The sequence below is a fragment of the Leishmania panamensis genome (assembly GCF_000755165.1).
Source record: "Leishmania panamensis strain MHOM/PA/94/PSC-1 chromosome 26 sequence".
NCBI lineage: Eukaryota > Euglenozoa > Kinetoplastea > Trypanosomatida > Trypanosomatidae > Leishmania > Leishmania panamensis.
The window spans coordinates 971,707-998,353 of record NC_025872.1 but is presented as its reverse complement, the minus strand read 5'-3'; the positions used below and the strand labels follow the sequence as shown (position 1 = coordinate 998,353).

The 26,647-nt window shown below is 57.0% G+C and overlaps 9 protein-coding genes across 9 annotated transcripts, besides 3 other annotated features; all 9 read right to left on the bottom strand.

Annotated features, from left to right (window-relative positions):
- Positions 1-63: a repeat region.
- A 525-nt stretch (positions 64-588) lies between these two features.
- On the bottom strand, positions 589-2,337 carry LPMP_262620 (hypothetical protein; the record flags this gene model as incomplete). The annotated part of the gene is made up of 1 exon (XM_010701779.1): positions 589-2,337. The coding sequence occupies one exon, from the start codon at positions 2,335-2,337 to the stop codon at positions 589-591; it is 1,749 nt and encodes a 582-aa protein (XP_010700081.1).
- A 2,106-nt stretch (positions 2,338-4,443) lies between these two features.
- Positions 4,444-5,737: a repeat region.
- Positions 5,738-6,117: 380 nt separating this feature from the next.
- LPMP_262610 (hypothetical protein) lies at positions 6,118-7,272 on the bottom strand (the record flags this gene model as incomplete). The annotated part of the gene is made up of 1 exon (XM_010701778.1): positions 6,118-7,272. One exon carries the CDS (start codon positions 7,270-7,272, stop codon positions 6,118-6,120), a length of 1,155 nt encoding a protein of 384 aa, XP_010700080.1.
- A 1,540-nt stretch (positions 7,273-8,812) lies between these two features.
- LPMP_262600 (hypothetical protein) lies at positions 8,813-9,055 on the bottom strand (the record flags this gene model as incomplete). Its single annotated transcript, XM_010701777.1, has 1 exon — positions 8,813-9,055. The coding sequence occupies one exon, from the start codon at positions 9,053-9,055 to the stop codon at positions 8,813-8,815; it is 243 nt and encodes an 80-aa protein (XP_010700079.1).
- A 794-nt stretch (positions 9,056-9,849) lies between these two features.
- LPMP_262590 (hypothetical protein) lies at positions 9,850-10,683 on the bottom strand (the record flags this gene model as incomplete). Its single annotated transcript, XM_010701776.1, has 1 exon — positions 9,850-10,683. The coding sequence occupies one exon, from the start codon at positions 10,681-10,683 to the stop codon at positions 9,850-9,852; it is 834 nt and encodes a 277-aa protein (XP_010700078.1).
- A 1,053-nt stretch (positions 10,684-11,736) lies between these two features.
- Positions 11,737-13,101, bottom strand: LPMP_262580 (aromatic-ring hydroxylase/flavoprotein monooxygenase, putative; the record flags this gene model as incomplete). The annotated part of the gene is made up of 1 exon (XM_010701775.1): positions 11,737-13,101. One exon carries the CDS (start codon positions 13,099-13,101, stop codon positions 11,737-11,739), a length of 1,365 nt encoding a protein of 454 aa, XP_010700077.1.
- Positions 13,102-14,072: 971 nt separating this feature from the next.
- On the bottom strand, positions 14,073-16,172 carry LPMP_262570 (hypothetical protein; the record flags this gene model as incomplete). Its single annotated transcript, XM_010701774.1, has 1 exon — positions 14,073-16,172. The coding sequence occupies one exon, from the start codon at positions 16,170-16,172 to the stop codon at positions 14,073-14,075; it is 2,100 nt and encodes a 699-aa protein (XP_010700076.1).
- Positions 16,173-18,399: 2,227 nt separating this feature from the next.
- Positions 18,400-18,822: a repeat region.
- A 389-nt stretch (positions 18,823-19,211) lies between these two features.
- On the bottom strand, positions 19,212-21,677 carry LPMP_262560 (hypothetical protein; the record flags this gene model as incomplete). The annotated part of the gene is made up of 1 exon (XM_010701773.1): positions 19,212-21,677. The coding sequence occupies one exon, from the start codon at positions 21,675-21,677 to the stop codon at positions 19,212-19,214; it is 2,466 nt and encodes an 821-aa protein (XP_010700075.1).
- Positions 21,678-23,509: 1,832 nt separating this feature from the next.
- Positions 23,510-23,965, bottom strand: LPMP_262550 (hypothetical protein; the record flags this gene model as incomplete). Its single annotated transcript, XM_010701772.1, has 1 exon — positions 23,510-23,965. One exon carries the CDS (start codon positions 23,963-23,965, stop codon positions 23,510-23,512), a length of 456 nt encoding a protein of 151 aa, XP_010700074.1.
- Positions 23,966-25,345: 1,380 nt separating this feature from the next.
- On the bottom strand, positions 25,346-26,647 carry LPMP_262540 (protein kinase, putative; the record flags this gene model as incomplete). The annotated part of the gene is made up of 1 exon (XM_010701771.1): positions 25,346-26,647. The coding sequence occupies one exon, from the start codon at positions 26,645-26,647 to the stop codon at positions 25,346-25,348; it is 1,302 nt and encodes a 433-aa protein (XP_010700073.1).

The window sequence follows — 26,647 nt, the reverse complement described above, 5'->3', positions numbered from 1 at the left end:
CTCGGCTTCCCCACAAAGAGTGGAGGGGGGGATGTTGATGCCTGGGATGCCACGCGCTGTGGTGTCTGCCCTTCACTCAGGGGCATCAGTGGAGGTGATGGAAAACACAAAGGAAGGTGCGCTGCGGCGAGCGGGCAAAGGAGAGCACTGAGACGCGATAGCCGAATTTGATTTTAAAAAGTGCATAAAAGCACAGGAAAGAGTAAAAATGAGAGAGTAGCGGGCAAGCGAGCGTAACAGCGGGAGGCAGAGGGAGAGGTACGCAACACAGGGCGGCATCGTCAAAGGGCGCGTGAGAATCGCTGCAGTCACGGAGAGGGAAAGAGGTGCAGAGCAGTCATGCGTCCCATACAACATCTCACTTATCGCCGCATTTCTACCCTCTTCCCTCAACGAGGAAAACAAGTGCGCCTTCCGCTTGGCGTCCAGCCCTCTCGCCATTTGACAATGAGTTCTTCTCATTCTTCCGCTATTGGCTCCGGCCTCGGGTGTGTCCTCCATTAACGGCAGAACACTGAGTTATCGTAGGTGTGTAGTGACGGAGGGCGGCAGCGAGTAAAAGTCAAGGAGAAACTTCCTGTCCTTCGCTCACAGAACGTTGGGATAGTACTGACGAGCAAGAGAAAGAAAGTGAAAGCGATCTTCCGGCTGCACCGGCTGCAAAGCGGAGGAAGGGAATAGGGCGTGAAGACCACTGCGGCGCTCCTCTGAGGTGGAGTACGGCTCTAGAGAGCTCGGCACACTGAAGGTAACACCGTACTTGATCAAGGCAGAGGGATTCACCTTCACCTCCTGCACGATGCGCTCTAAGGTGGCATAGTCAGAAGAGCGTGCGGCACTCACGTACAGACCACGAGTATCGGTAGGGTTCACGTGATGCTCCTTGAGGTAGCGCGGCAGCATCCCCTCCGACTTGTCGTAGTCTACGTACACTGATGAGGTCGACTCCTGGTACGGAGCGAAGAGGCCGTGTGAGAAGTGTGATGGACTGAACGCGGGAGGGACATCCGGAATGATCCGGCCTACGTCGATCTTCCGCACACTGTTTGTGCGGTGAACCCGGCCAGACGGAGCCTGAGCTCTTGGATAGTTGTCCAACAGACGCAGAAACTCGCCTACATTGGCAGCGGTCACATCCACCTGCATGCCATCGTTGACCAGCTCGACAACACGTTGGCCGTCCGGCACGCTGAAGGTGAGGCCAAGCTGCGCAATCGCCGGGCTTGGCACCGCCCCACGACGGAGCAGATTGACCTTGTCGTGAAACGAGCTCACATCGTACGGACGACCGATGTGCTGCACAGAGGGGCGGGTGCTCCGTTCAAAGCCAGCTGCACTGCCGCCCACCTCCGCCACCACCGCAGCTGGGGGTACGACACTCGTCGTTTGTACGTCCGCCGCGCGTGACATGGGGCTGAAGAGGTCACCCGTGAAGTGGCCTGGCGAGTAAAGAGTTGACTCGCGATCAGGGTCATAGCCTGGAGCCTGAGCAAGAATAGCAGGAATGCCGAACGTCCCAGCAGAGTCGGCAGCGGCCTGGTTAGTCGGGTACGCGGCAGTGAGATCCTTGTACGCCTGCCTCCTAACCACACCAGTGGAGTGAGAAGAGGGAGGCAACAACTGCCGCTGACTCCTACAGGGTTCGCGGTACCGAGCAATATGCGCTAGGTAGTGCGGAAATTCTTCGTACCGTACTTTCATCCAACGCCCGTTCGGGATCAGCTCTTCAATCGCACCGTTGGGCAGCGTCACCACCCACCTTAGGCCGGCCTTCTCGAAAGACTCTCGCGGCAGCATTGCGAGTTCGTCGATGTGTCTGAAGAAGGCATCATTCGGTCTCTGCCTGAGCACAACCGAGTCCTCGCGCTTCGTTGCTGTTGGCGGCGGCTGCGTGGAGCGAACGTCAGGGGCCGACACCGGTGAGCCCGGCGGCGGGGCCATAACGGCGCTACCGCCCGGCAGCGTTGCCGTCGTTTCGCAGTCGTTCTTGTCCGCACTACACTGCGACAGCCGAGTAGTGCAGAGCTCCTCTTCAAGATACTGCAGGATGGAATGCCCCACATTCAGGTGAAAAGCCTCAGCAATCATCGCCACAGAGATGCTCAGCTTTCCGATCAGCACCGATACCTCATCCTTTTCAAAAGGCGACATGTTTGACGAAGACGTGAAGGCCAGAGCAGATAGCTCTCCCATGACCGCCATCATGTGCATCAGCGACACCTCCACCGTTGGCGCGCTATCACCGCCGCGGCCTCGCCTGTACGCTTCGTAGTACCGCTCCGCAAGTCGCTGAAGCACCTTCTCCCCCGAGTCGGTTGTACAGGTCTCTTCCGCCATCTCCTGATAAAGGTGGCTGTCGTCACGCTTTGGGGCCCACAGAAGCGCCGGGCAGTGCTTTCCTGCGAGTAATGTCCGTATGACCCCGTGCAGTATTGTGTGGGATACCACCCAGTCCTGGAACTGTACTCGGTTCGTAAGCGTGTGTATGCTTGAGCTTGCCTGTGTGTGTGTGTGTGTGTGTGGTGGGGTGGGTGGATGGGTGCGTGTCATGCAGGCAGAAAGGAGAAAACAGAGAAAATGAACAGGAAAGGCAAAGATGGAGGCTTCCAGGGCCACCTTGACGTCCACTGCAGAAGCCCTTGAAGGGCGCTGACTCGTCCGATGTGCAGGAGACAACTGTGTATTACACGATCTACTACACGGAGAGCGTGTAACGGGTTGAGTGATACGCCAGAGTCGTGTGTCTGTAGGTATGACTGAGTTACACTATCTGCGTGTTGGCCTGCAGAGCAGAGAAGGACGTCAAAGCTGCAGCCCGACAGGTCACAGGCGCAGCGCGCAAGTGGATCCGTTGAAGATCAGAGGAATATCAGAGAAAGGAGAGTGTGAAGTGCGATGTGAGAAGCAAAGTTGGTGCTCGTAGCAAGAAAGAGTCGCTATAATCAGCGCATGATCGTAAGCCCTGTTGCACCGAATGACGGCACCAGCTTGTACGCGAGGAGACAAGCTCATTGGCTGAGCTCGTGTGTTGAATGAGGACTGCATAAAAACCGTCCCAGTAGAGGGAAAGAGGGAAGCGTACGATGACGGTCTCGAGAAGGTTCTCGAGCATACGCAATACCACAAGAAGCCGTGCTCGAGAAATGCTAGTGAAACTCTTAGCACGCCCTTGCGGGGTCTTTCGCAGTCTCCAGTGAAACCTCGTGTCGAGTGACAGCGCCACAAATCAGCGCTCTGGAGAAGCACAACACTCAGCCAACCTCGTCATAACACCCACGCAGACGCGCATGTGAGCTCTCAGATGTCGCGGCGGCGACGACTAATGGCAGAAGCGCGCGCTTCTGGCTTGGACCGCGCCACACTGTTGCTCTCCTCCACAAAACGGAATCCCTGTAGATTGCCGGCAACATGCCTACCAGCGGTGCTGGTGAACTCGTAAGGCCCTGACGCGCCCTGTGCACTGGGAAGGGCGCTGTGGTCGAACGTGTTCGACGATATTCCGCTTGGCACTGTCATGCCAGTCAGCCGATATTAACCTACTTGAAGAGCAGCCTCTTCTGCTGAGCACAAGGCCAACGATTGAGTGGCTTGGATAAAAACTGAGCAAACGCTGCCTTCTAGTATTTAGAGGAGCGAGTGAAGAAGCTACAAATCAGAAAAGAGGGGAAGAACGACGCGAAAGAAAGCACTAGTTGCAACACACAGAGTGTGCCATCATGAAGTAGAGCATGACACGACGCTGACCTACACAAAGTAGCTCCCCGTCCGCCATACTGCCCTCTATCTCCTTCATGAGGTCCACAGGCCCTCTCGACGGCATTTGCGTGACACACAATAAGAGGACAAACTACCACTGTCACGGCATTCATGAGATCCACACAGTGTCAAACCACCTTCAGCACATAGAAATGAAAGGACACAGACCTTCGACAGTCTCCTCGTGCACTCGTGCCAGCCACATTTTCTTCGCTTGTGTTTCTCTCATCGGTCTGCCTGTGTGAGTAGGTTTCGACAGGGTTCGTGCCTAGAATGTGATGCGCCAGCGAAGTCAAAATCACAACGGCAGCTGCGCCTCTTCACATATATGGCACCTCTCATGCGCACGGAGGTACACACGCGCACAAATCCATGCTTCAGCCGTCCTGAACCCCAGCATCGTCACTTCCCCAAGAAAATCACAGTCCTTCCGAACTAACGCTGGCGCCCTCCACCCCCCCCCCCACCCAGCGCTCCTCAGGTCACCAGCAACTCACACCGAGGAACGCAACCACGGACCATTTATGCACAACACAGAACTGAAAACACCAAGATAGAAAGAGCGCGGACACATGCAGAGCTGACACTGGGTCACTCGTACTGCTGACCGGCGGCAAAAAGAAGGCACACGCAGGGACTCCACCGCGCACACCACGCGCCGTGAAAGCAACGGTCCTTCTCCCCGCGCCACTCCACGGCGGACAAGCCGGTAAGGAGGCGCATCCACAACCGCAGCCCATCCACCTCCCCGTGGCGCCACGGCGAAATCCTCGGCGTCAAGGACAAACCGTTCGCCGTCGCACCAGGTCATGCGCCTAGCGGTCTCCCCCCTCCCGCTGCCCTTCTTTGACTCTCCCTCGCACCCCTGCTGTGCGCTCGGCGCCACACACACACACACACAAGGGTCGCCCGCGCGCCTCGATCCACGCGAGCCGTCTCCAGGGTCCTTGCTCGAGGACGAGGACAGTGGCGTCTGCCGTGCGGGTAAGGGGGGATGTCGAGTTGGCATCTGAGACGGGTGACCGCATCGACGATCCATGCGAGCGGCGTCGGCGCCTCTGCCACTGCCGATTCGGCAAGCTTGGCCACCCTGTCCTTGCGCCCCCACTCACAATGGCCAAAGACAAGCACAAAGCAGAGGCACCCGCATTGGCGCTCACACGCGTCTCAGCATGTCATCATTCATCGTTGTGGGGCGCGCGCTGAGCGACACGAGAAGGGAGAGCGAGTCCGACACAACAGTCACACTCGCTCTGCTGTGCATTCGCCGATCCAGTTCTTTTCGAAGCACTGCAAGTCCCAGCTCCATTGCATTAGGCTCATCGCAACCACTGCAAACCAGGGCACTGGAGCCTCTTGCCAGTGTGGCTGTGAGCTCATGAGGACGATGAGACATCGCGGCTGCTCCTGATTTGAGGGTCGCCTCTGTCAAACCCGTCATCCAGAGTCAGGAAAGGAGCTTCGCAAAGCGGAAGGGCGGTTGCCTTCATGGCGCTAGTTTTTCCCCGTTCGGCGACTCCGCCCAAAGCCCACCAGCGAGTGACCAGTTGGCGTAAACGCGACCGATGCGCATGAGGAGCGGGTGCATGTGGTGCTCCGAAGTCGATACTTGCATACTCGCATGAGTGCTGCCGAAGGGCGCTGAGAACACCGCCATCCGGCGTGTACACTCACGCGCCAAGTGCGGAATTGAGCCTCCCCACGTCACTCACGGGAGATGCAGGCGGGTAAGGCGCAGCAGCGCTAGGGGAGTTGAGGAAATGGAAATGCGCCTCTCCGAGTAAATTTCTGTCGTTTGCTTACCTTGGCGTATCCGCTACGACTGCGGCTGCCTTTGCATGAAAGTGCTCCACAGCCCTCCTGCCGTTGTCGCTGGCACTGTCCCACCACCATGTGGTGGTGCCGTAGAGTATCCTTGATCCAACCAGTGCCGTGTAGCAGGAAAGAAGAAGGGCCTTTGACGAACCCCACTCCGGCGAGCAGAGTGCCCTCAGCCTGTCGAGTGGAGCGCGCCAAAACAGAAGAAAAAAGGGCCTCACTAGTCATCACCGTCGATGGTGGCCCCTCCCCCTCCCTCGCACGCGCACACTTCGCAAAAAAAAAAGGAAAAAGGGAATGTGAACGACACTCACACGACACGGAATCCAAAACATCACTGCTCAATCACAGAGCAGTGGAAAAACACGCACACAAGTGACACTCGTTGAACGATATCCGCGTGGCTTCTCTCCGCTGCACACTGGCGCACAAGGCCGAACAAACCACACGAGTCGACTCAGAAGAAACTCGCGCTTTGCCTTTGCCTTCCGAGAGAGAGAGGGAGAGAGAGATCAGCTGCTAGACGCCGCATCCACCCTTTGACTACGCTGGCACATCTCCCTTCTGTCGCACCTCGATCGGGTAGCTCTGGATCGATGGGTAGTCGTAGAGACGCTTGTTGTCATCCAGCTTGATCTTGCCACTCCACAAGTCGACTGCACGTGCGTCGATGCCCTTCTCCAGTGCAAGCTCCTGCTTGATCTGATACACAAACTTCATTGGATCCACCATCTTGCGATGCGCGTTGGGGTAGGGGTCGTTGGTGATTCCGCTGCCCGCGCTGTTGGTGCTCGACTGCTGTTGATGCTGGTAGTGGTACTGGTTTGGCTGAGGAGGCGCCCGCTGAGGCATGCGCGGCTGGTTGGTGTTCGCTGTCAGCGGCTCCGTAAAGCCCTTCGACGCTGAAGAAGATGATTGGTTGGCAGTAGTGGGGATCTTGCCACTCAGCACATCGCGATAGCGCTTTCGCAGTGTCCGTGCGTCCATGCAGTCGGAGAAGTTGATGCCACGCTCATAGAGCTCCTTCGTGATGTCTGTCACCTTCATTGTCTCGACTGGATCCTCCCGCACTGCCGGCTCGACTTCGATCTCGATGGTCTCCACCTCGATTTCCTCCGTTTTGCCGGCATCTGCTGACGAGGAAGTGCCAAGCGTAGTAGACGTCTCTACGCGCTCTCCTTCAACGCGCTCCACATTGGGCACCAGAGGCGCTGCACTCGGCGATGCAGACGGTTTCTCCTCTCCAAGTGCGCGCGTGATCGGTGGCGGCTCCACCTCCAAGTCTTCTGTGGAGTTGGGTGCTTTTTCCGTAGGAGGCGTTGCGAAGTTGGCGCCTTCCGGCCTGTCCGTGCCCCATAGCAACTTCATGATGGCGTCGATTTCAGCTTGAATAGAGCGCGTCTCGTTCTGGAGGTTGGCGAGCCGCGTGTTGTACGCCTTCAGTGAGGCGGACAGCGTGAGCGCTTTCCCTTTGAACTGCTTATCCTCGACGGCGCTCTTCTTGATTACTTCCTGAAGTTTGTATGTCGCGCCCTTCATCGCCTCTGCCATGTCAGCCAAGTCAAGGTTCTGCCCCTTGCACTCTTCCTTCAAAGAGCTGAGCGGTTTGGTGAGGCTTTCGCGGGTGTCAGCGCTGACAGTGAGATACCGGCACAGGGCTGCCGGTGCCACAGTGTGGGCGACAACGCGACGAAACATGGAGAAAAAGGGGGGAGGCTCACTGCACGGCTGGCTACTCTTTTGCACTTTGTTTGTGAGTGCGTGTGGACCTCTGCAGGTGTCTCTCGGAGAAAAGAGGTGGTTGCCTTAGCTCAAGTGTGCTGCTCCCCATATGACGCGAAGAGACCCGTAAGAGAAAGAGGAGGAAGGCACACTCTTCGGTAGACGGAGGAAGTGATAAGCACGCACTGCCACTCCTTTCAACCCTGATCCGCATTTCACCCAGCGCTACGCCTCAGCTGTGTATAAAGCGAAATAACGTGTGGGCGGAGGAGGAGGAGAGGCCGCAGCAGGGAAGTGTGCCCTGAAAAAAAAGAGAGAAAAATGAATGCGTGCGGAGCGCCGTGGCACGGCCTGCGTGCACACACGACCGCAGCACGATAATGGTGTGGGTTAAGTATGCGCACCGAGCATACACACACACACACCGAAGAGCCATGCGCACGCATAACGGGACGAGGCAACTCCCTGCACGTGCGTATTTGTGCCTACGTTTTTCTTATTGACTGGCTGCAGTTTCGTCTTCGCACCCCTTAAGGACACCAGGATGGTCCACTGGCGCAGCATCACCGCAGGCGGTGTCACAGGAGCATGCGCGACACAGAGACGCAGGCAAACGTCCTGAAATCTTCGGGGAGCGGCCGAAGGCTTGTCTCTGTGTTAAACTCATCCGCTCTCTTTTGGTTCAGGAAAGGGCGACGTCGCGTCTTCGTCTCGCTCGTCTCCTTCATGTGCTGAGGAAGGGGAAGAAAGCGATGCGCCTGGTGTTGGTGCCGCGATGAGTACGCACTGCACGTGGCAGCTACGGCTGCAGCCAATGGAAAAAGGCAACAGAAGAACGAACAGTTAGAAGACAGTAGACAAACGAGACACGCATCGCAGTCACACGACGCGGTAGTGTTGACACGAAAAGGGGAAATAAAGACGGACAGAATGGAGCGCATCCCCCTCAGGCACTTCTCCTGGGATCAGAAGAGTGGAAGAGAGCAGGGCAACCTCACACCTGCAACCAAGCACACGGTCGCACGCCACAGCTACTCCCATACACATACGCACGCACGCAGGCATGCACGGACTTCCTTTCATCGAACTCCTCCTCGACCCACAGCCGCACACACGTACGCGTGAGCGCTCTCGCGTGGGTTGAAGGCACGTGTGCAAATCACTGCAGGTGGCGAACAAGCGCATCGGTACACTCGAGGAAAGTGCACTAATTGGAGATTGCGAGAATACGATCGAAGCGAGACACGTTGGCTGCTTAAAGCGAAGGGAAAGGGGGGTAGATGAAAAAAAAAAAAACACAGCCAAAGACATGTCATAGCGGCCATACGAGTTCAACGCTTACACGCGGAGGCGTAATCATCCACATGGCAGCGAGCGGAGGAGCAGCACATCATGCGCTAAAAGGGGAGAGGAAACGCGCACGGAAACGCAGAGCGAACGAGGCAGCGAACGGAGAATGCCAGAAAAGGCGTCTGCAAAAGAAGTAAAAAAAGCGCGGTTAGAGTGCGAACAACAACTACGCCGCTACGGCGCAAACTGCATCGACCTTGTTCTGTGCCAGGAAGGAGCTCTTCTCTTCGTTGGTGAAGAGTACCTTGATTGTGAGAGAGCAGGTGGGGCACTGCGCCACATCGTTGCCAGCGAAGAAGTCCTCCAGAAGAAGTTCGAACAAGTCTCCGCAGGGGCAGGGGAAGCGCAGCACGCCGTCCTCCAGTGTCATCTCCGACAGCTGAACTTCTTCGTAGTGGAACTCCTCCATTCTGTACTCGTCACGCGTAGGGCAGAAGGTGTGCAGACGAAGCTCAGAGAATGCAAAGGGGAAAAATAGTGAGAGCGATGCGTGTGCACTACGTCACACAGACGATGGAATCACAAGGCAGTGACGGCTGTGAACACGTCGGAGAGAAAGCGAAGAGGAGATTGCTAGGGAGGGGGACGTAATGGAAGGAACGACTGTGGCGTGTCTGCACGTGTGTGCGCGCTTGAAGACGTCCATTGACCCATAGGAAGAGTGGGATAGGGGGGAATAGGGGGGAGGGATAGTGAGGCACAGAGCAGAACCCAGCGGGCGATGGTAAAGAGCCGCGAGCAGTAAAGACAAACTACGCCGCCTAAGAAGGAGCCGACTGATTTTTTCGCCTGCAAACCACCTATCAGCGATGAGTTACGATCACCTGTATGACGCTGTTTCTGCATGCCAGCCAGCCAGCAGTGCAGCTCCGTGGTGGGTGAGATGACGAGCCAAGTTGAGAACAGGTGCAGCAACGCCAAGAGAGACAAGAAGCCTTAGGCTCGTTCCGACGTCAGTGTGATTTCTCATCTCCGTATTTGTCCTTGTTTTACAGTCGTTGACTGGCATCCCTCGAGAGGGACATGAGCGATGCGACGCCTACACACAAACGCACAGGGGTTTGCAGGCTCCTTACTCAGCCGTCGCGACACTGCTGCAGTAGTTCCTTTTCGTCTTCGCCTCGTGTTTTCTCCCACCGCGCCCACCCCGCCTCGCACTGAGGCTGGCTTACCCGCTGCCTAGGTGAGTACATCAGCGGCCAACTACGTGAAGCAGTTCAAGAAAGCGTTCATGCGGTAAAAAGCGGCTTGCCTGCACTCTGGCCAGCTGGCCAGCAAAAGCGCGACCGCGTCATCGTCTGTCCCCATATTCCGGATGGTGAAGACAATGGTGAACAGTGCGACAAGGGAAGACGGCTGACGCACCATCTCCTCGTGCGCCAGCAGTAAGAGGGAGGCCTGCTGGCACATTTGAGACAAATATGGAATGTGCGGCAAAAGCACGTCGAGATAGTCAAGTGGTGACACCTCCTGCACATCGTAGTGGAGCTCTCCTATCACCAGTCCCGTCATCCGCGACGGAGCCGCAATTTGCAGAGTGGACGAGAGATTACCGGCCAGATTGAGACACTCGCGCAGGACCGCCTCCATGGAGCTCCCGCCGCAGCCGTGATGAAGGCGTTGAAGGGCCTCGCTGTGGCAGCCGCAGAGAAAGCGCTGAAACAGACGTATGGCGACTGTGTTCACCTTCGTTGGCACCTGCGCGTACAGGGTGCTGCTATAGAAGCTAAGAACGAAGCGCGTGTAAGGGCTGTTCGCCTCCCCTCTGTACATTGCTGTCAAAGGACTCTCCACTAGTAGGGCCTCCACCTCTCCGGCCGTGGCGGGGTCGACACGCGTCGCGCAGACGTAGTCGTACTCCTTTTTCTCGAGGAGCAACAACTCGGCCAACACCTCACACTCACTCGTTGTGAGAAAGGATGCAGGAGGAGCAGCGCCGGCGCCACCCTCATTGTCGTCAATGTGCTCCGACGAATGTCCCAGGTGCGCAGCAACGCTGAAGAGGAAGGCGATCTCAGCCTCGAGTGTCGACGCCATCGATGGAAAGAGATCAAAGCGAGCGAGGTAGAATTAGGTGACACTAGTTGGTGATGTGAGTGCGTTTTCCAAATCGACAAATATGGCTAGGCCTGTAGCTACTTTGTGGGTGGACAACTAAGCGACTGGCGTATTGAAACCCGGCGGCTGTTCATGTGTTTACGTGTGTAGGTGGGTGTATGTGTGGGTAGTATCGCTCCTTCGTGTCGGAACGGACGGGTGGCTCTTCTTGGCTGATGGGACGTTTGCCTCGCAGGGGAGCGGAGAACGGAGTGCTCAACTATTCCAGGCTCATGCGACGTATGTGCCTACACAGACACAATCGAATGGTCAAAGCTCGACGGAGCGGGGCTCCTTTGAGAGCACTAGCGATACAGCAAGAAAAAGACATACGAAGAACAAGGCGAGTGGAAGCACATTCGCCATGTTCGACTGCGCTAGGGCATCGAGAGGACCCAACACAGCCCGCTGCGCGTTTAACACGCGACTCCCCTCGGGAGTCTCCAGAATACAGCAGTGGCTTCTGATCCACCTGTAGCAGAGTTGCAATAGCTTACGAGGCTTACATTCACTACCTCGAATCTTTCCCCACGAGGAGGAGACGCTGTGACCTGGAGTAGTGTCACGCTGGTGGGACGAGCGGCGGCGGTGCCATATTGTACGCTACATGTCCCTCTTTTTCTCCTCCATCATGGCAACGGCCGCACTACCCTCTGACGCATATCACAAGGTCTCAAGGGTGCCTCCTCCTATCGTCCTCGTGTTCTCCCTCTCTCCGTTTCTCTCCAGCACCGTCGAAGCTTCAGAAGTCTGCGCCCTACACGCAGACATACACGGTGGACAGAGCAAGACGAGTGCACAGCGTGGGTAAAGTTAGTAGGAAGAGCAGATTTAAAGAGAGAGAAATCTCTCGGTGAGTGCCATAGGCCATGCCAACACACATAAGAAATGCACGAGTCGACGAAAACCGCTCCGTCAGGATACAACCACATAGAAGGACTCCACCTCACTCCCGCACCCGCCGCGATGAAACGCGTCCCTCCCACTACCGCCTCAGCGAAACGCGGTCTCCAACTTAGTCTTCGGATCTACCATAAGTTGCTGGGAGCTGTAGGTCCAGTTGGAGAGCCAGCGCTGTGCCAGATTCACAACGATGGGCGATGTGAGTCGCAGCAGCGCGTTGCGCAACGTCGCGTTCTTCATCGACGTGAGCTTTCGAGCGCGGCGAGATTGGCGTATGTACCGCTCAATACGATCGCGCCGCACCGTCTCGTACTGGCGGAACGCATACTCGAAGCCGCTATCACGCTGCAGGGGAACATCCAACAAGGCAACAGCTAGGATAGCGGCATCTTCCACACAGAGAGAGGCATCTTGGTTGAGAAACGAAGGCAGTGACCCGTGCGCAGCTTCACCCATGAGCACAGCGCGGCGGTTGTACCACCTAGGCATGACAGGCACCTCCAACACCTCCGTCGGCACTGCTAACTTTGCCTCAGAAAGCAGTGTTCCAACCTCGCCACCGAACCCGGCGTATTCGCGACCAAGCAGATGCCGGAATGTTTGCAGTACCTCCATGGCATCCATACCTCGCTGGAGGTCCACCAACTCCCGTGGCGACGAGTGCAGCGTTGCAGAGAAAGCGAGAGTGTTTTCGCCGAAGCGGTGGAAAGGCACCGTCTGCAGTGTACGACCTCTTCCCCAGCACTCCACGGGCTGCACGAGATGCGGGGGGCAGTGAGGGCAGTCCACGAACCCGTCAATGTGAATCATCCCCAGGGTGCGGCTACTGGTTCCAACGTACTCGCCGGGGTACAAAAGGCGCCGAATTGTACTGCATATGCCATCCGCGCCAACAACAACGTCGCCCCACTCGGTGCGTCCATCTTCGAGCACCGCATGCACGCCGCCTTTGACACCGTTGTGCGGCAAAAGGTCGATGACTTGAGCGGAGAACTTTATTTCTGGTATATGGCGCCGTAGAGCCTCGCGCAGATAGGAGGCCGGTAGGGTGCAACGCAGTGGCACGTACCCCATCTCTTGCTTTCTGTTCTCTGACAGCCGTTGCGAGACGATCGACTCACTGTTCGCCGGGGGTGCGGTGCTGAGGGGGACGACATCCTCGGCGCCCAGAGCAGGAAGGCGAATATTCCTATTCGAAATTTTAAGCAGCCAATTTCCTCTATCACCTTGAATCCCGAAGCACTCCTCCGGTTGCATTCTGCTGCTTGTGAAGATGTGCTCCAGGTCAAAGGCCTTAAAACAGCTCAGCGCGTTGGCGAAGAGCGTGTATGGTGCGATGTAGTTGGCCTGCAGAAACGGCGCCTGCTCGAGTACAACGCAGTCGACATTAAGCCGCCGCAAAAAAGCGGCCAGTGAGAGGCCGGAAAGACCAGCACCAACGATGACGACGCGCATGGTGCCAGAGCACAAGCACACAAGCACACGCACACAGGCTCTTGACGGGCTTCTGCTGAGCGTGCGCACTTCGATTTACTGCCGTCGTCTTCTAAAGAGCGATCGAATGGGGGTGAGAGAGAGAAGTCTGTGGGGAAAAGGGGAGAGGGAACCACAAGAGAGGATCCGCAGCGTCGAGAAACAGTCCTGCGTGCATGCCGCCTATTCTCCCCAACCCGGCCGCAGTTTGCATCATCGCGTTGGAATCGAGTGTCGGTGCGTGCGTGTGCGCATGTGCGCCCACCAGTGGGTGGTGGAGAAAGATAAGAGAATAGGGACACACAGAGACGAACGAAGGGGCTAGGGGAAGGTGGAAGAGGTGAGGGTGCTGGGTATTTTACAATTCACATAAAGAAGTGAAAGGGGTCAGTGAGGGCCAAGTGGGCGCACCGTCCGTTGCCTAGCACCACACTCACGCACACACATAGTGGGCCGTGGGAAAGCATGAGGGCAAACTTCTGACAAAGAAGCTGCGTATCTCAAACGCCAGTTCTGGGCGTAAAGGGAGGGGGGGCACAACGAGAACGTCGGTGGACACAGGTACACGGACTCATAATGATGATGGGTACTCTTCGCAGTGCGGTAGAGACAAAGGAACACGCCATTGTAGAAGTCGATGGGACTGGACAGGCTTTGACCCCACCTGTCCTATCCAACTAAGCCAAGACGAGTCAGAGGAAGATTCGTGCCCACTGTATTTATCGCCAGCGTCACATCAACAGCGCTTTCCGTGCCTTCTTTCGATTTTCCTTGATGTGCCCCACACGGCAAACCTGCCGTGGTGTGAGTCGAAACGGGCGCCAGCGGCGAGGAAGAGGGCCACCCCACTAGGTCCGACTCGAGCAACATTATTTGCCCCTGCCGGCGTGGTCTCCCGGCTGCCATCCCTCAGGAAGCATCCACACAAGCAAAAACACAGTCAAAGGCGGTGCCTACTCATCCTCATTCTCCCACAGTTGACTAGGTGAGAAGAACGACTCGTACGGAGCAGGCTGCACTGGTGCTGCTCGTGCATCGTCACCCTTCGAGCCAGAGGAGGGAAGGTTGCCGGACACACTCAGAGTGGAAATATTGTTACTACCCCCCTGTGCTTGCACGCTGCTGTAGTCCGCAAGATCCTCTTCGGCATCCTTCGCATCCCTCTCACCGTCCTTCTCGTCTCTGCCCACGCTATTGCCCTCCTCCATGTACGCCTCAAGATCATCTTCGCCATTGCCTCCCCTACTGGTGTCGTCAGACGCGGCAGAAGCCCCACCACACGGCTCTTGCGCACTGCTTCGGTAGTTGCCCTCCCCTACCGACTCCGCTGCAGCCTCCGGAGATATGGGTAACTGCGGCATCACCTCTGCCACCTCCCTGTCAATAGAAACAGAGGTTGCTCGCATTGGCGGCTCCGCCACGGGGGTCACTTCAGTCTCGGGGGGCGGAGGAGATCGCTGTGATGACAGCGCAGAGGGTGATTCATCGTGTGCAGAAGCGCTCCGCGAAAAAGGTGCAGCTTGCGTAACCTCATTATCGGTCACAGTCAACACTGTCTCCTCGGCACCTTGACCCGCCTCCTGAAGCATCACTTCATCGATGGATTCTGCCCCACCCTCGCAGTGGGAAGTCTGATCAGGAAAAGGTGAGGGCAGTCCAAGATTACCGCCCGCATGATCTTCACTGACGATGCCTCGTGTTTCGTCTGCGGACACACTGGCTGGGGACACCGCTGCGGGTTCTACCATTTTAGCAGTAGCGCCGCCGTGCTGTAGAATGTAAGCTGCCAGAGTCTTGGCAATGTCCTCGCACGCCTGGCCGTTTATCGTCGAGTACGCGGGGTTCACATGTAGCGTAGCGCTGGTGCCCGGGTGCCGCAGACTGAGAACGTCGGAGGTGTTGTTGATGAGAGTCCACCCCAGCTGCTCCACAAGCGCCTCCGTGTCCGCTCGATGCTGCGCCTTTACAGCATTCAAGACTTCCTTGGTCACGTAGTTGTCCCTCTCCAGAGTGGTGTGCAGCTGCGCATTGGCTTGTATATAACACGCCTGCAGCTCGGCGTTGCGTTTCCTTTGCTCACTTAGCGCAGTCTGCAGTGCCTCCCACTTCCTCTCCCATGCAAGGCGCTCTTCCGCCATGCACTGCGACAGAGCAACACCAACGAGGCCCACCGGCCGCGGCACGCGAGTTGCCAGCTCTGTTGCGACCAGCGCATACTTGGGCGCAGTTGCACCATCCTTCGAAGCCAACGGCCACATTGCTGCGGCGTGGGCCTCGAGCTGGCGGTGAAATTTATGCAGCGCATCGATGCGCTCCTGCAGCGTCTCCAGGGGTGCCAATCGTGCCTGGCACGAATCCACAAAGTTGCTGTCGAGCATCTGCAGCTGTGCGTCGCACTCGGCCAGCATGTCCATCAGACGACGCTGCTCCCACTCTAACTGCTCCACTACCGTCTGTGCAGCCACCTGCTCTCGCTCGGCCCGCATGCGGCGCAGCGCGTGGAGCTCCGTATACATCGGCAACAAGGTCTTTGTGCCCTCACGAGCACAAATGAGCTCCGCCTCGCAGAGTAGAGTTGCGGAGGAGTCACGAGCCGCCACCGGTGTTGGCGGAACAGCAGCGCTAGAAACCGGTTGCATCCGTGGCAACGCCGGTAAAGCCTCCGTTGCAGAGGACACGGCGAGAGTGGCACGGAGGGAGCTACTTTGAACCTGATGCTGAGCAGCAGCAGTGTAAATGGGCGACTCAAGAAGGCCCCGACAACGCTCTAAAGCGATTCCAAGTTCGACCGCCCACGCAGGGGTGTCGTCTGGGTGGGCTAAGGAAGAGTCAGGAAGACGCTGCCAGATATCCGTCTCGTTACCTCCCTCTCTCTTCACGTGTTTCACGTTCTGCGTCTCTGTATCCTCACTCGTCTTACCTTCTCCCCGAAGGCGCTTCCACTTGCCGGCAGCGTCACGCCAGGAGTCGACAAACTGTCTCACCAGACTCCGCGCTGCAAACGGAGCTGTACTCGTAGGCCGAGGCACACGAATGCCGAGTGCTGCCTCCATTTCAAGAAATTGACGATGCAACGAAGCCGCACTGTCAAAAGAGGCGACGCTGCCGGGGTTCGTCTGGGTGTCCGCCTGTGTACGCAGCGGGGGAAGGGCATTGACCCTTTCCTGTAAGTCACGACACACTGCATCAACCTCCATGGTGGCCTGTGGTGGCACACCAACCTTGGCAACACCAGTGGAAGATGGCGGAGTAGCAACTGCATCAGCCGCATTAGGCGCCACCGCGTCATCAAAGTTGTCATTGCTTTCGTTTAGCGTCATTAAGTCGCCGCGGATGCCAAGACGCCCGGACGATCCGGTGGTGGACGGCGAGGATGAGTCAATGATGACCACATCATCGTCTGAGTCGCTCATTGGGCAGATATGCGATGTAGTTCGGCACAGGTACCACAATGCGAGTAGGTTGGGCTCTTTTTCCTCTTTGCTGCCCAGTAGGCGCTGCGAAGTGATGGAGAGGGGTGGGCTCGTGTTTGGGGTGGGGGCCCTCGTGGAGAACGAAGGGTACGTGCAGAGGACGAGGACTGGCGCACGGTGACGAGAACAACAACGGCAAAAAAAAGTCAGCGATAGCTAAATAACATTTGGGGGGTACACCTCACGATGTGCAAAGTTCGGGGCCGGCGCATTTTGATTGCCGGCAAAGAGAGGAATAGTGGAAATGAGAAGGCGCGTGTAACGGCAGGAGGACAAAGGAGATGCGGCAACGAGCACTGAATGGACCTCTCGACTTGAGGTGAGGGAGGAGGGAGACGCTGCGAAGCGAAGGGGCGACACCGGAAATGCCACACCTGTGTGACGTGGTAGCGCCACGACAACGAACTCCCCTCCCCATCTCATCTCTCGCGGAAACACCGAGAGACACTAATAGTCTGTCGAACCAGTGCGCTACTCATCCTTTCGCGTTCCTCCTCGATGATCCAGCAGTGGTAGGCTGCGCATTTTCTGCTGCCATTTTCTTTTTCTCGTCTGCGTGAATTCTGTGTTTTTCTTGGGGGGGGGGGGGCAATCTGGTGAGAGCACGAAGCTGACTGAAGGTCATTGTGTGTCTGTGGGTGGGTGCAGGGGGAGGCGGTGCGGTGCCGAAGCATCTTCAAAACAGAACCAAGAAAAAGCAGCTAGACATCAGCGGGGCAAGTCCCTGCTAGAGAACGGTGTCGGTACGTGCATCCGGGGGGCCATGCTAGAGAGAGAGCTGCGATCGTCTGCCACGCTGTACGCATCACCATCAGTCTCACGTGGGTATCGCCTGCGCAGAGCGCAGTGCAGCATACAACAAAGAGTTGAGATGCGCGCGTTATTTTCCTCTTGAGAAAGTAAGTCGCGCTTTTCGCGCTCTTCGTCATGGAACGCGGACTGCGCATTCATCAACAGCGCAACCGCCGCATTCGCATCGGCAGCCCGCGCTGGGGTGGAAGCGCTCGCGAGCTGACAGTGCAGGGATAAGGAAGTGCAACGATTCACTTCAGCGAGTCGTGCGGTGCCTCTAGTGAGAAGGTGCAGCCGTTCCACCTGCGCAGTGGTGCCATCGTGAAGCCTGCGCCCCTCAGTGCGTCGAAGATTCAGCCACGCGCGCGCCGTGGAATTCATCTATCAACGATCTAAGTTGTCTGTTTACAGGAATCGGTGCTTCCTATTTTCTCCTTGTGAGCTCGCGTTGATGCAGCAGCATTTGCGGGACAACGAGTGTGTGGGTGTGGAGAAGTATTTGGACTCAGGGCCTCCTCTGTTGTCTCCCCTTATCCTACAAGTACGTCGAAGTCTGCGTAGGAGTACAAACGCAAGAGGAGCTGGATGAGCAGCTGAAACAGCATCAAACTCCGCCGGGCGTAGCAGTTGCCCAGCCATGGAGATTCACCCCCTCCCCCGCACGGATCCACCCCCACTGTTATAACAGCAGGTGAAGTGAAGATGGGGAAGGTCATGGGTCGAAGCGAGGCGCAGGCAGCGTCGAAGAGCACACAGTGAGTAAGACGGAGACCGTTACGAACAAAGTACCGTACACGTATCTGTCTATGCAAGTATCTGCCTGGGCGATCAGCGCAGAACCCAGCACGCATGCCTACGCACAGTGCAGAACGCCATGATGTTATACGATTCCTGTGCAGATTTGTTTTGCCCTCTTCCGACCGGGAGACAGATCGTCAGTAAGACGGATGCATAGCAACAGAGAGAAACGAGCCACGCACACGAAGGAACGCAAATGCCAGAGAAAAATATTCTCTTTCAACGTGTCCCATTCACTGCCACACAAGATGCGCTGCGCTACGCCCCACCCCGTCTGTCACAGGGGGCACATCGCGTGGTGCAATGCAGCCGTACACACGCGCCAGGAAAACGATCCGACCCAGTTACCGGAGCACCACCCCCGCCCCGCAGCACCTCCCATTACCCCAGTCCCCGCCCGGCGCATCCCCCTCGGGGTGCCCCAGGCCTCCCACACCAGTAGGCGGGGAGGGCAGGGCGGCGCGCTCGACCTGAGCGCTGATATCCGTAGGGACAGTTCGCTCGGGCCTCCCCACGTCGCAGGTACATGGTCCTGCCACCACGAGGAGTGGCTCGGCATTAGGAGAGGGAGGGTTACCCGGCTTCCCCACAAAGAGTGGAGGGGGGTGCTGGTGCCTGGGATGTCACGCACTGTGGTGTCTGCATTTCACTCATAGCGAGAAAAACAATAGAGAAAGAGAAAAAAAAGTTAGTAGAGTCACGCATCACTTGATCGACGGTGCTCAAGGGGTGGCGGCACACACACACGCGCGCTCGCTCACTCGCACACGCCCCCTCCGTGATCCGTCGCAGTTTGTGTGCCGAAAAAAAAAAACAGTGAAAGCAAGAACAGCAAAGAAGCCATAAAGAAGTGACGCAAAATGTCTCCGCATGCAACGCCTCAGGGGCTCTCGCAAATCAGTACACAGCGAAGCAGCGTCTCTATGCGTCTGACCATCTGGGGAGGGACAGCCGCTGCCGAGAGAGCTTCTTACCCCTGTACAGCCTCGTCTCAGTGGGGGGGGGGGGGGAGGGGGGATAAAGCCTCGTCTACGCGGGAGATGGTATCGTTTGCAAGCTCTTGTGTGTCGAGGAAACGTGGAGGATATCACGGACGATGTAAACCCAAACAAGCACAGAAGCAGCAGACAAAAGGAACATGGGCCACAGCAAAGAGGCATGGGCTGTGTAGAAGATGCCCATCTGTTCGCCGAGGACAAACCGAACGAACTGCTGCAGCTGTATGAGTCCAATGACGCAGGCGAGTACGAGAACGTCTGCCCCGCACCATGAGGCAAGGAAGCGACACTTAGGGTAGAGGGCCACGTAAAGGCACGGCGCAATGAGGATGGTGAAGAAAGCGACCAATAAAATGTCGTATGCATCACTTCGGTTGCCCAGTGAGCTCAGGCTCCAGAGGGAAAGCGATTTGCTGATAGGCGTCAACAGCCGAGCGAAGCCTCCGATTTGGTAACGGAAAGACGGCAACACCCAGGCAGGGATGCTGCAAGCAAACATAAACAACGATGGAATGCAAAGGAAATACCGGGCAGCTTGCCTTCTCCGAGAGACGCAATTCTCACCAGATCGAAGTTGCATAGCGTCATCGGCTGGGGACATGGTGTGGTCAATCGGTGTCATGTCTTGCCTCGATCGGACTACCGGAGGGACTGCCATGGGTTCCACATCCTCGGCGAAGGTGGAGTTGCTGCTCGTATTCGCCACTGAAATACCCCCATTCCGCAGCGTCGTTCCAGCTCGCCACAGCAGCGCAGCGTAGTTTCCGATCGCAATGGAGAGGAGCGTGGCATACATAAATAAGTAGAAAGACAGGTGAATCCGCACATCCGCGATGTTAGGAATGTCCAGACCCGACACCATCACCATGAGCGCGAAGGTGTCGATGAGGGAGAGCTTACCGAGACAGTCGATCAGCCTGAGGATGCGACTGGTGGGACGGTGAGCCCACACGGTGAAGCCAACGATGCTCAGCATCTTCACATAGGGGTAAATGCCACTGAAGACGAGCACGCAGATGGAGAGCGGTATGAGACCTGCTTGCCACAGGTCAGTGATGGTGTTCGACAGAGAGAAGGCGTACGTGCGCATTTCGCCGCCGAGAACCACCGTGGCACCCGTCATCGTGTTGCTTGCGGTGAAAAGCAGCACGCAGAGGAGAGCGCCACCAACAAGGAAGACGTCCTCGGCCACGATTCGAAACGTTGACAGCGGGGTACCAGTGGCACTGCTCAGCACAGGCTTATTTCGGTGCTGCTGCACGTTGCGATACACAAGCAACCCACCAACAAGCGCTCCAACAGCACCGACACAAATCAAAGGGACCATGAGCGGTGAGTCTCGCACGTGAGTATCTTCACCAAAGAAAAAGGTCACTGTGTTGTTAGTGGTGTTGCTGTTGCTCACACCAGAGCTCACATTGCCGGCGAAGGCAGCGAGGACGCTGGCGAGCTTTGCGTTGATGACGTTCTCCAACACGGGGGAGAGTTCGTGCGTCAAAAGTGAGCCGAGCCCGTCGCCAGGCGCCTGGATCCGCAGGTTTGCAATAGACACGCCAGGAGTGACGTAGATGGTAACCCAGTTGCCGGCAGACGCCGCGATGCTGAAGTCCACATCAAGCGATGCGAAGAGAGTGTTGGAAGTGTTCAGCTGCACCAAGGCGTCTCCAATTGTTCCCGGCAGTCCGTATAGGGGGAATGGGTGAGGCACATCGCCCAGAATATATGCGTCTACCAGCCCTTGGCCCCAGTCGAGTGCAGACTCACCAAGTGGAGAAGGCACAAAATTGCCCGCGTATCCAATGCTCGTGCCGCCAGGGTGATAAATCGCAACATTGATGCGACTCTGTTGAGACCTCACAAAGAACTGCAAGCCGGCGACATCCACTCGATTTAAGATGTTCACCAAAGCACGCATGAATGGTGAGTCGGTGACGGCAATAGCCGTGCGATTTTCTGGTTTTGGTTCGGGGGTATAGGGGTAGGTTTGATTGAGGATGCTGGACTGCAGTCGAGGCACCATTACCTTGCACACGTAATCCGTCAAATGGCTCTTCATGTACGTTTGCGCTTCTCGCAAGAGAAGGTCGATCAGGCTGCTGGGAGGATCGGCGCGGAGACTCAATAGCGATATGTTCACGTTGCACGCCGTTACTGAGGAGTTATTCGTGATGCAGGTAAACTCCGACATGGGGTCTTCCACTGTGCGTGTGAGCTCCACCTTACTTGGGTACACCGCCACGTCGGCCAGCACGGTACCCGCGTAGGAGAGCGCCGTCAAATTTGTGCGGCAGCTGAAGGTGCCGCCCTCAGTGGTGCCAAGGTACGATGTGGTGCCCGTCCAGTTGGTGCCGAGACCCCTGAGGTACACATCGAAGCACGTGAGATTAAAAGCATGAGCCCCCAAGAGGCTCTCGTTGAAGCCTGGGATAGGCACAGACGTGAGGTTCAGCGTGCTCAGAAGGAGCGCGGTCGTCAAGCATTGGCTGTAGGGCGCCATTTTGTGGTTTTTTGTTTGGGGGGGAGGAAGAGGGTGCAGCTGTGCACGAGGCACCCGCGAGTACACACACAGGCCGATCAATGAATGGTGCGGGTACGCGTGTGTGCGGAGTGAGTGCTCGACCACTGATAGGAACTGGAGCAGCAGCCGTTCCACACGAAAGGGAAGCCGGCAGTTCTGAGGGATCTGTGTCAGCAAGTGAGCGAATATTGTGCAAGGGGTGACTGTCGGCCGGAACACACGTGGAAGAACAGGGCCGAGGAACACACCGGCAGAGACGCCGCGGGCGTATGCGTGAACAGCTGAAGATATGCAATGAAGCAAGACGCACAGAGAAGTTAGCGAGGTGACACGCAATGAGTCGGGCGAAACGAAGGTAAGGCGGGTGCACGGAAGGAGGCAGCAGCGATAAATGAGAGGCACGGCACCGCGCCGAGGCGGCCACCACGTGTCAAATAGACAGACAGCGAGACGGAGGCGATGACGTTCACCACCGGGACGCCACCAGAGTGCCTTGCTGTTCGGGCAAACAAAAGAAGACGTGTGGCGGCGCACGATGGGCGTGGAGAAACGAAAAACACGGAAAAAGGCGGGGAGAGGAGGGCGAGCACGAACGAGTAAAAATGAAAAATGTTTATATGGTAGATGAAAGGGAGGAGGTAAATGCGGAAGCAGATGTGAACTGAGGGGCCACCGTACACATGTGGGTGTGTGCGTGTGCAGACGTTGGTTGGTTGGCGGTAGTGGGAAATGGAGGGGGGGCGCGTGTGGCGTCACAGAAGGTGAAGGCAGCGAGAGAAAGAATGAGAAGTAAGCAGAAGAGCACACCAGCATGCGGGATGTGCGCATAACTGGAAGAACTAGGCCCGGCAAGTGGGCGACGTCGGCGAGAGGGAGGCAGCACACATGCCTAAAGGCGAGTGGTTCACGCTGAGCATCTAAGGCGAGCGCAGACAACAATAAAAGCCGCGCGGTGAAGCAAGAAAGAGGGTGAGACAATAGATTTGCCTTCCAGTCGATCTCAAGACCTGCGCTGCTCCGTACCCCCCCCTCTCGCCCTCTAACAAAGACTGTCCCACTGGCCTGCAGCGCCTACCTAAATTCGTTCGGTGGAGAATGCGGTAACCAGTTTGACGTCTTGTGGCTCCTGTCTGTCCTCCTATCGCACAGCTTGAGGCGCGCCTTTCGCCTGTCATCGCCAGGCGCCATCGCTTTTGTCTTTTCTAATTTTTCTGCTTTAGAAGGGCCTTTTCATGCTGGATGGGTGTGCCGGTCTCGTTGTACAGCCCCACATACGCAGAGGAAGACCGAGACCACCTCCGAGCGATGTGGCATCGATGACGACCACACACAGCGAAGCGGGACTTAGACGAAGTGAGAGAGAGAGAGAGAAAAGAACACCACATTCCCCTGCAGATGCGTGCATGACAACAACGGCAAGAGCAGTCCCACAGTAGAGGCACCACAGCAGGAGCGCTGAGCCGTGGAGCGAGGAGGAGAAGAAAAAAGAGGAGGGAGGCTTGCGCTCTGATGGCAGAGCAAATGGCGTCGAGAGGGAAATGGGAGGGGGTAGCAGCTGGCGCACGGAGCTTGCACATCAGTTTCGCGGGAACAGCCAATCGCACGTCCGACACACAGCGCACATATGCGTGATCGCACATGAACAGACCCTTCACTTGCAGGCATAGGCACACCCCTCGGGTAGCGTGAAGCGCATCTCTCCATCTGCCGACAGCCGCGGATTGCACTCCTTGTCGCACCCGACAACAACGTCAGCATCCGAAAGTCGAAGGCTAACACACGCTATGCGGCGGGAAAAACGTGGCAAAGCGCTACTGTCTCTTCCCTCCTCGCTTAGAACGCCGCTGCTTCTTTGTCTGCTCTGTCCGTTGGCGCCGCTGCTTAAGGCCGGTACTGCCAAGGCTGGAAGAGGGGCGCAGCACGCGTGAGGCTGCCTCGCGCATCTTTGCCGCATCTTCTGGTTGGACGGCAGACTTACGGTGCAGTCGGTTCGCGTACGCAACTGCCGCCTTTACGTTTGCTGTGCCATTCTGCTTCTGGCGGAGCAACAAAATGCGTTTCGAGACGCTCTCCGCCAGAACGACAGGGCTCGCCTCCTTCACCTCCAGCAGGTGCGTCACCTCCGACTGCAGCCGATTCTCTTCGTCGTGCACGAGCATGGCGAGCCGGCGTCCCTCTTCAAAAGAGACGGTGCGACCGGCCGGGAGTGCCAGGCGTGGCTGCAGAAGCTGCTGGCGATGCACCTGTTTAGCAGCAATGGAAAACATGATGACTAGTAGATCAGCAATAGAGGGAGAGCGTGTGCGGGTGTACAACCTGGCAGTCCGGCGGCGTATGCACTAGAGAAGTTGTGCGTACCTCAACGGGAAGCAGAAAGAGGGTGAGAGCGGCGGAGATGTCGCAAGGGAAAGAGAAGTAGAGAAAGAGCAACGAGCAGCGATGCAGCTGTTGCGTGTCACTCGTGATCTGCAGTCGCGGGGAGGTCGCCTTGCTACCGGTGATCCTCCGTGAATGCCTTTGCGGAGAGGTCGCCGTGTTGTTCTTTTGGCAGAGGACAGCTGCACCTCTTCCAGCTGCGCCATACCGCCAGTTTGATTTGGGAAGCAACTCCCTACCGGCAGTTTTGTCGTTGGAAGCCGGTTGTGCCGCCAACACCTCCACTGTTACCGCTGTCACCGTTACCGCTTCAGTTGCGACTTGGCTTGATTTTTGTCTGCCATGCCAATGCCCTTTTATGTTGACTTCCGTCCTGAAACGTCAGCAGCAGGCGGGGGAAAGGGGAGGGAGGCGGCTGACAAGGGGCTCAGAGGCAGAGAGAGAGAGAGAGAGCATACAGGAATAAGATGTAGGGAAAGAAGAATAGAAACTAAAACTGCGAAGCGGGGAAAGTAAAAAGGAGAGAGTGAGAGTTACGGGTGGCGACAGGGGGGGCGGGAGAGGAGGAAACGAAGATGTGATGCACCGCAGTAAAGGTCACGGCCCGAAGACATATCTGAGTTTATATAAGTGCACGGTACTCAGCCACCTTGAGTGATGGTGAGAGCGAGAAAGAGAGAGGGGGGTGAGGAGAGGGGCATAGGGAGGCTGGGGGGCAGCAGAAAAGGGATGAATTACAAAAGAGTTATGCAGCAGAAAGAAGAAACGGAAGCGTAGGGCCCTTCGATGAGTGCCTACCCGCCCCCATTCACTTGTCGGTACCCAAATGCCGGTAAGTGCCTACCATCGTACGAGCACAGACGAGCATAATATGCAGCGTACCAGCCAAGGGTAGAGACAGAGACACGGCGACGGGAAGCGCATAAAGAAGAGCAGAAAAGAAACGACAAGAACAGTAGAGTGGGAGGGAGAAGAGTACAAGGGGGAGGGAGAACAACGTAAAGCACAGAGAGGTGAGAGGAGAACTGAAACGAGGAAAAGAAAAAACGACGAGGAGAAGAGCGCAGGCGACACTGGGCTGAGAACGGAAGGAAAAGGAAGGAGAGCAGACCCTACTGAGAGCCCCAGAGGACGTGACGATTGAGCGCTAGCCCATCTCCATGCGTTCAACGACAGTGCTGCACACGAAACACACACACACGAGTACACGCATGCCCGGCCTGAACAACATGAAGCGACTAGCGGGTAGAGCGGAGGTCCATTGCACACCTTTACTCCGCAAGTTTGCGGTAGTCACACATGACCAGATCGACTACCTCCTGAAAAGGTACCTCAGCGTCTGGAAACGCCCAGAGAAGCTCCGCCAAGCCATTCTCCAGATGGTCGGTGTTGTCACTGCGACAGGCGACTAGGACGCGTACTTGGAAGAGGAGCTCAGGATTGTGCGAGAGCAGACGCGTGAGCCTGGCACACACAGTGGTCCCCTTGTGGATGAGGAACAGACGCTCTAGGCGTTGACGCACCGTGACAGCTGCGCCATCTGCCTTGGTAAGAGATGCGAGAGAGTCCGGTGCGCAAGACGCGGCAGGCGGGTGCGGCGAAGAAGTTGCAGTCAATGCGTCCTTCTCTGGGTACACAGGAATCGCATATTTGAGGACGTACGCAGTGATAGGTGAGGTAAGACGGACAAGTACGTCGTAGGCAGTCGCCCTGCTGTCTTCATGCTTCGTAAGGCACGCCTCGATCACGTCGGCCAGCGTAGTGCCGTAGACGGCGCTCGTGTACGCGCGAAACTGCGGCATGGGATCTCGGTGCAGCACTTCACGGAAGAGTTGCTGGTCCGTCATCATCCGCTTCCAGAAGGGACGATGTAGCGATAGTAGCTCGTAGAACATCGTGCCTGCCGAAAAGATGTCCGTCTTGGTGCTGTACGCCTCGCCAGCAGCAATCTCAGGTGAGATGTACGTCGGCGTCCCGACACGCGTCTTAACAAGCTGCCGCGTCGCATCGAGGGAGCGCACAAGGCCGTAGTCGCCCACCATCGCCTTGTCCGGCATCCCACTCTTCTGAAGAGTCAGAAACACATTACCCGGCTTGATGTCGCGGTGGATGAGTCGGCGTGAGTGGCTGTAGTTGAGGGCGGAGAACACCTGCGCCATGATGCGTACAGCAACGTCAACAGGGGGTAGGCGGTGATTCTTGATAAAGTGGGCAATAAACCCGTGCAGGTCTCCGCCCTCGCAGTACCTCATGGCCAGACAGTAGCAGCCAAAGAATTTGCCCCGCGCTGCCTCCACCCAAGCGCCGATGTAGGGAACGATGTACGGGTGGTCCATGGAGCTTAGCGTCGCCACCTCGCGATTCATGGCTGCCACATCTTCCTCCGTGCAGAGCCCACGCCGCATCACCTTCACAACACATTCCGCAGGGAACGTAAAATTGTGCTTTGGATTCGTTGCCAGTTTGGTGCGAACGGCCAAATACACTTCACCGAAGCCACCGCTGCCGATGAGGCGGTCGAGGTGAAGCTCGCGGCCGATGATCTTAGTCGGATCCGTGACAGGGGCTGCCAT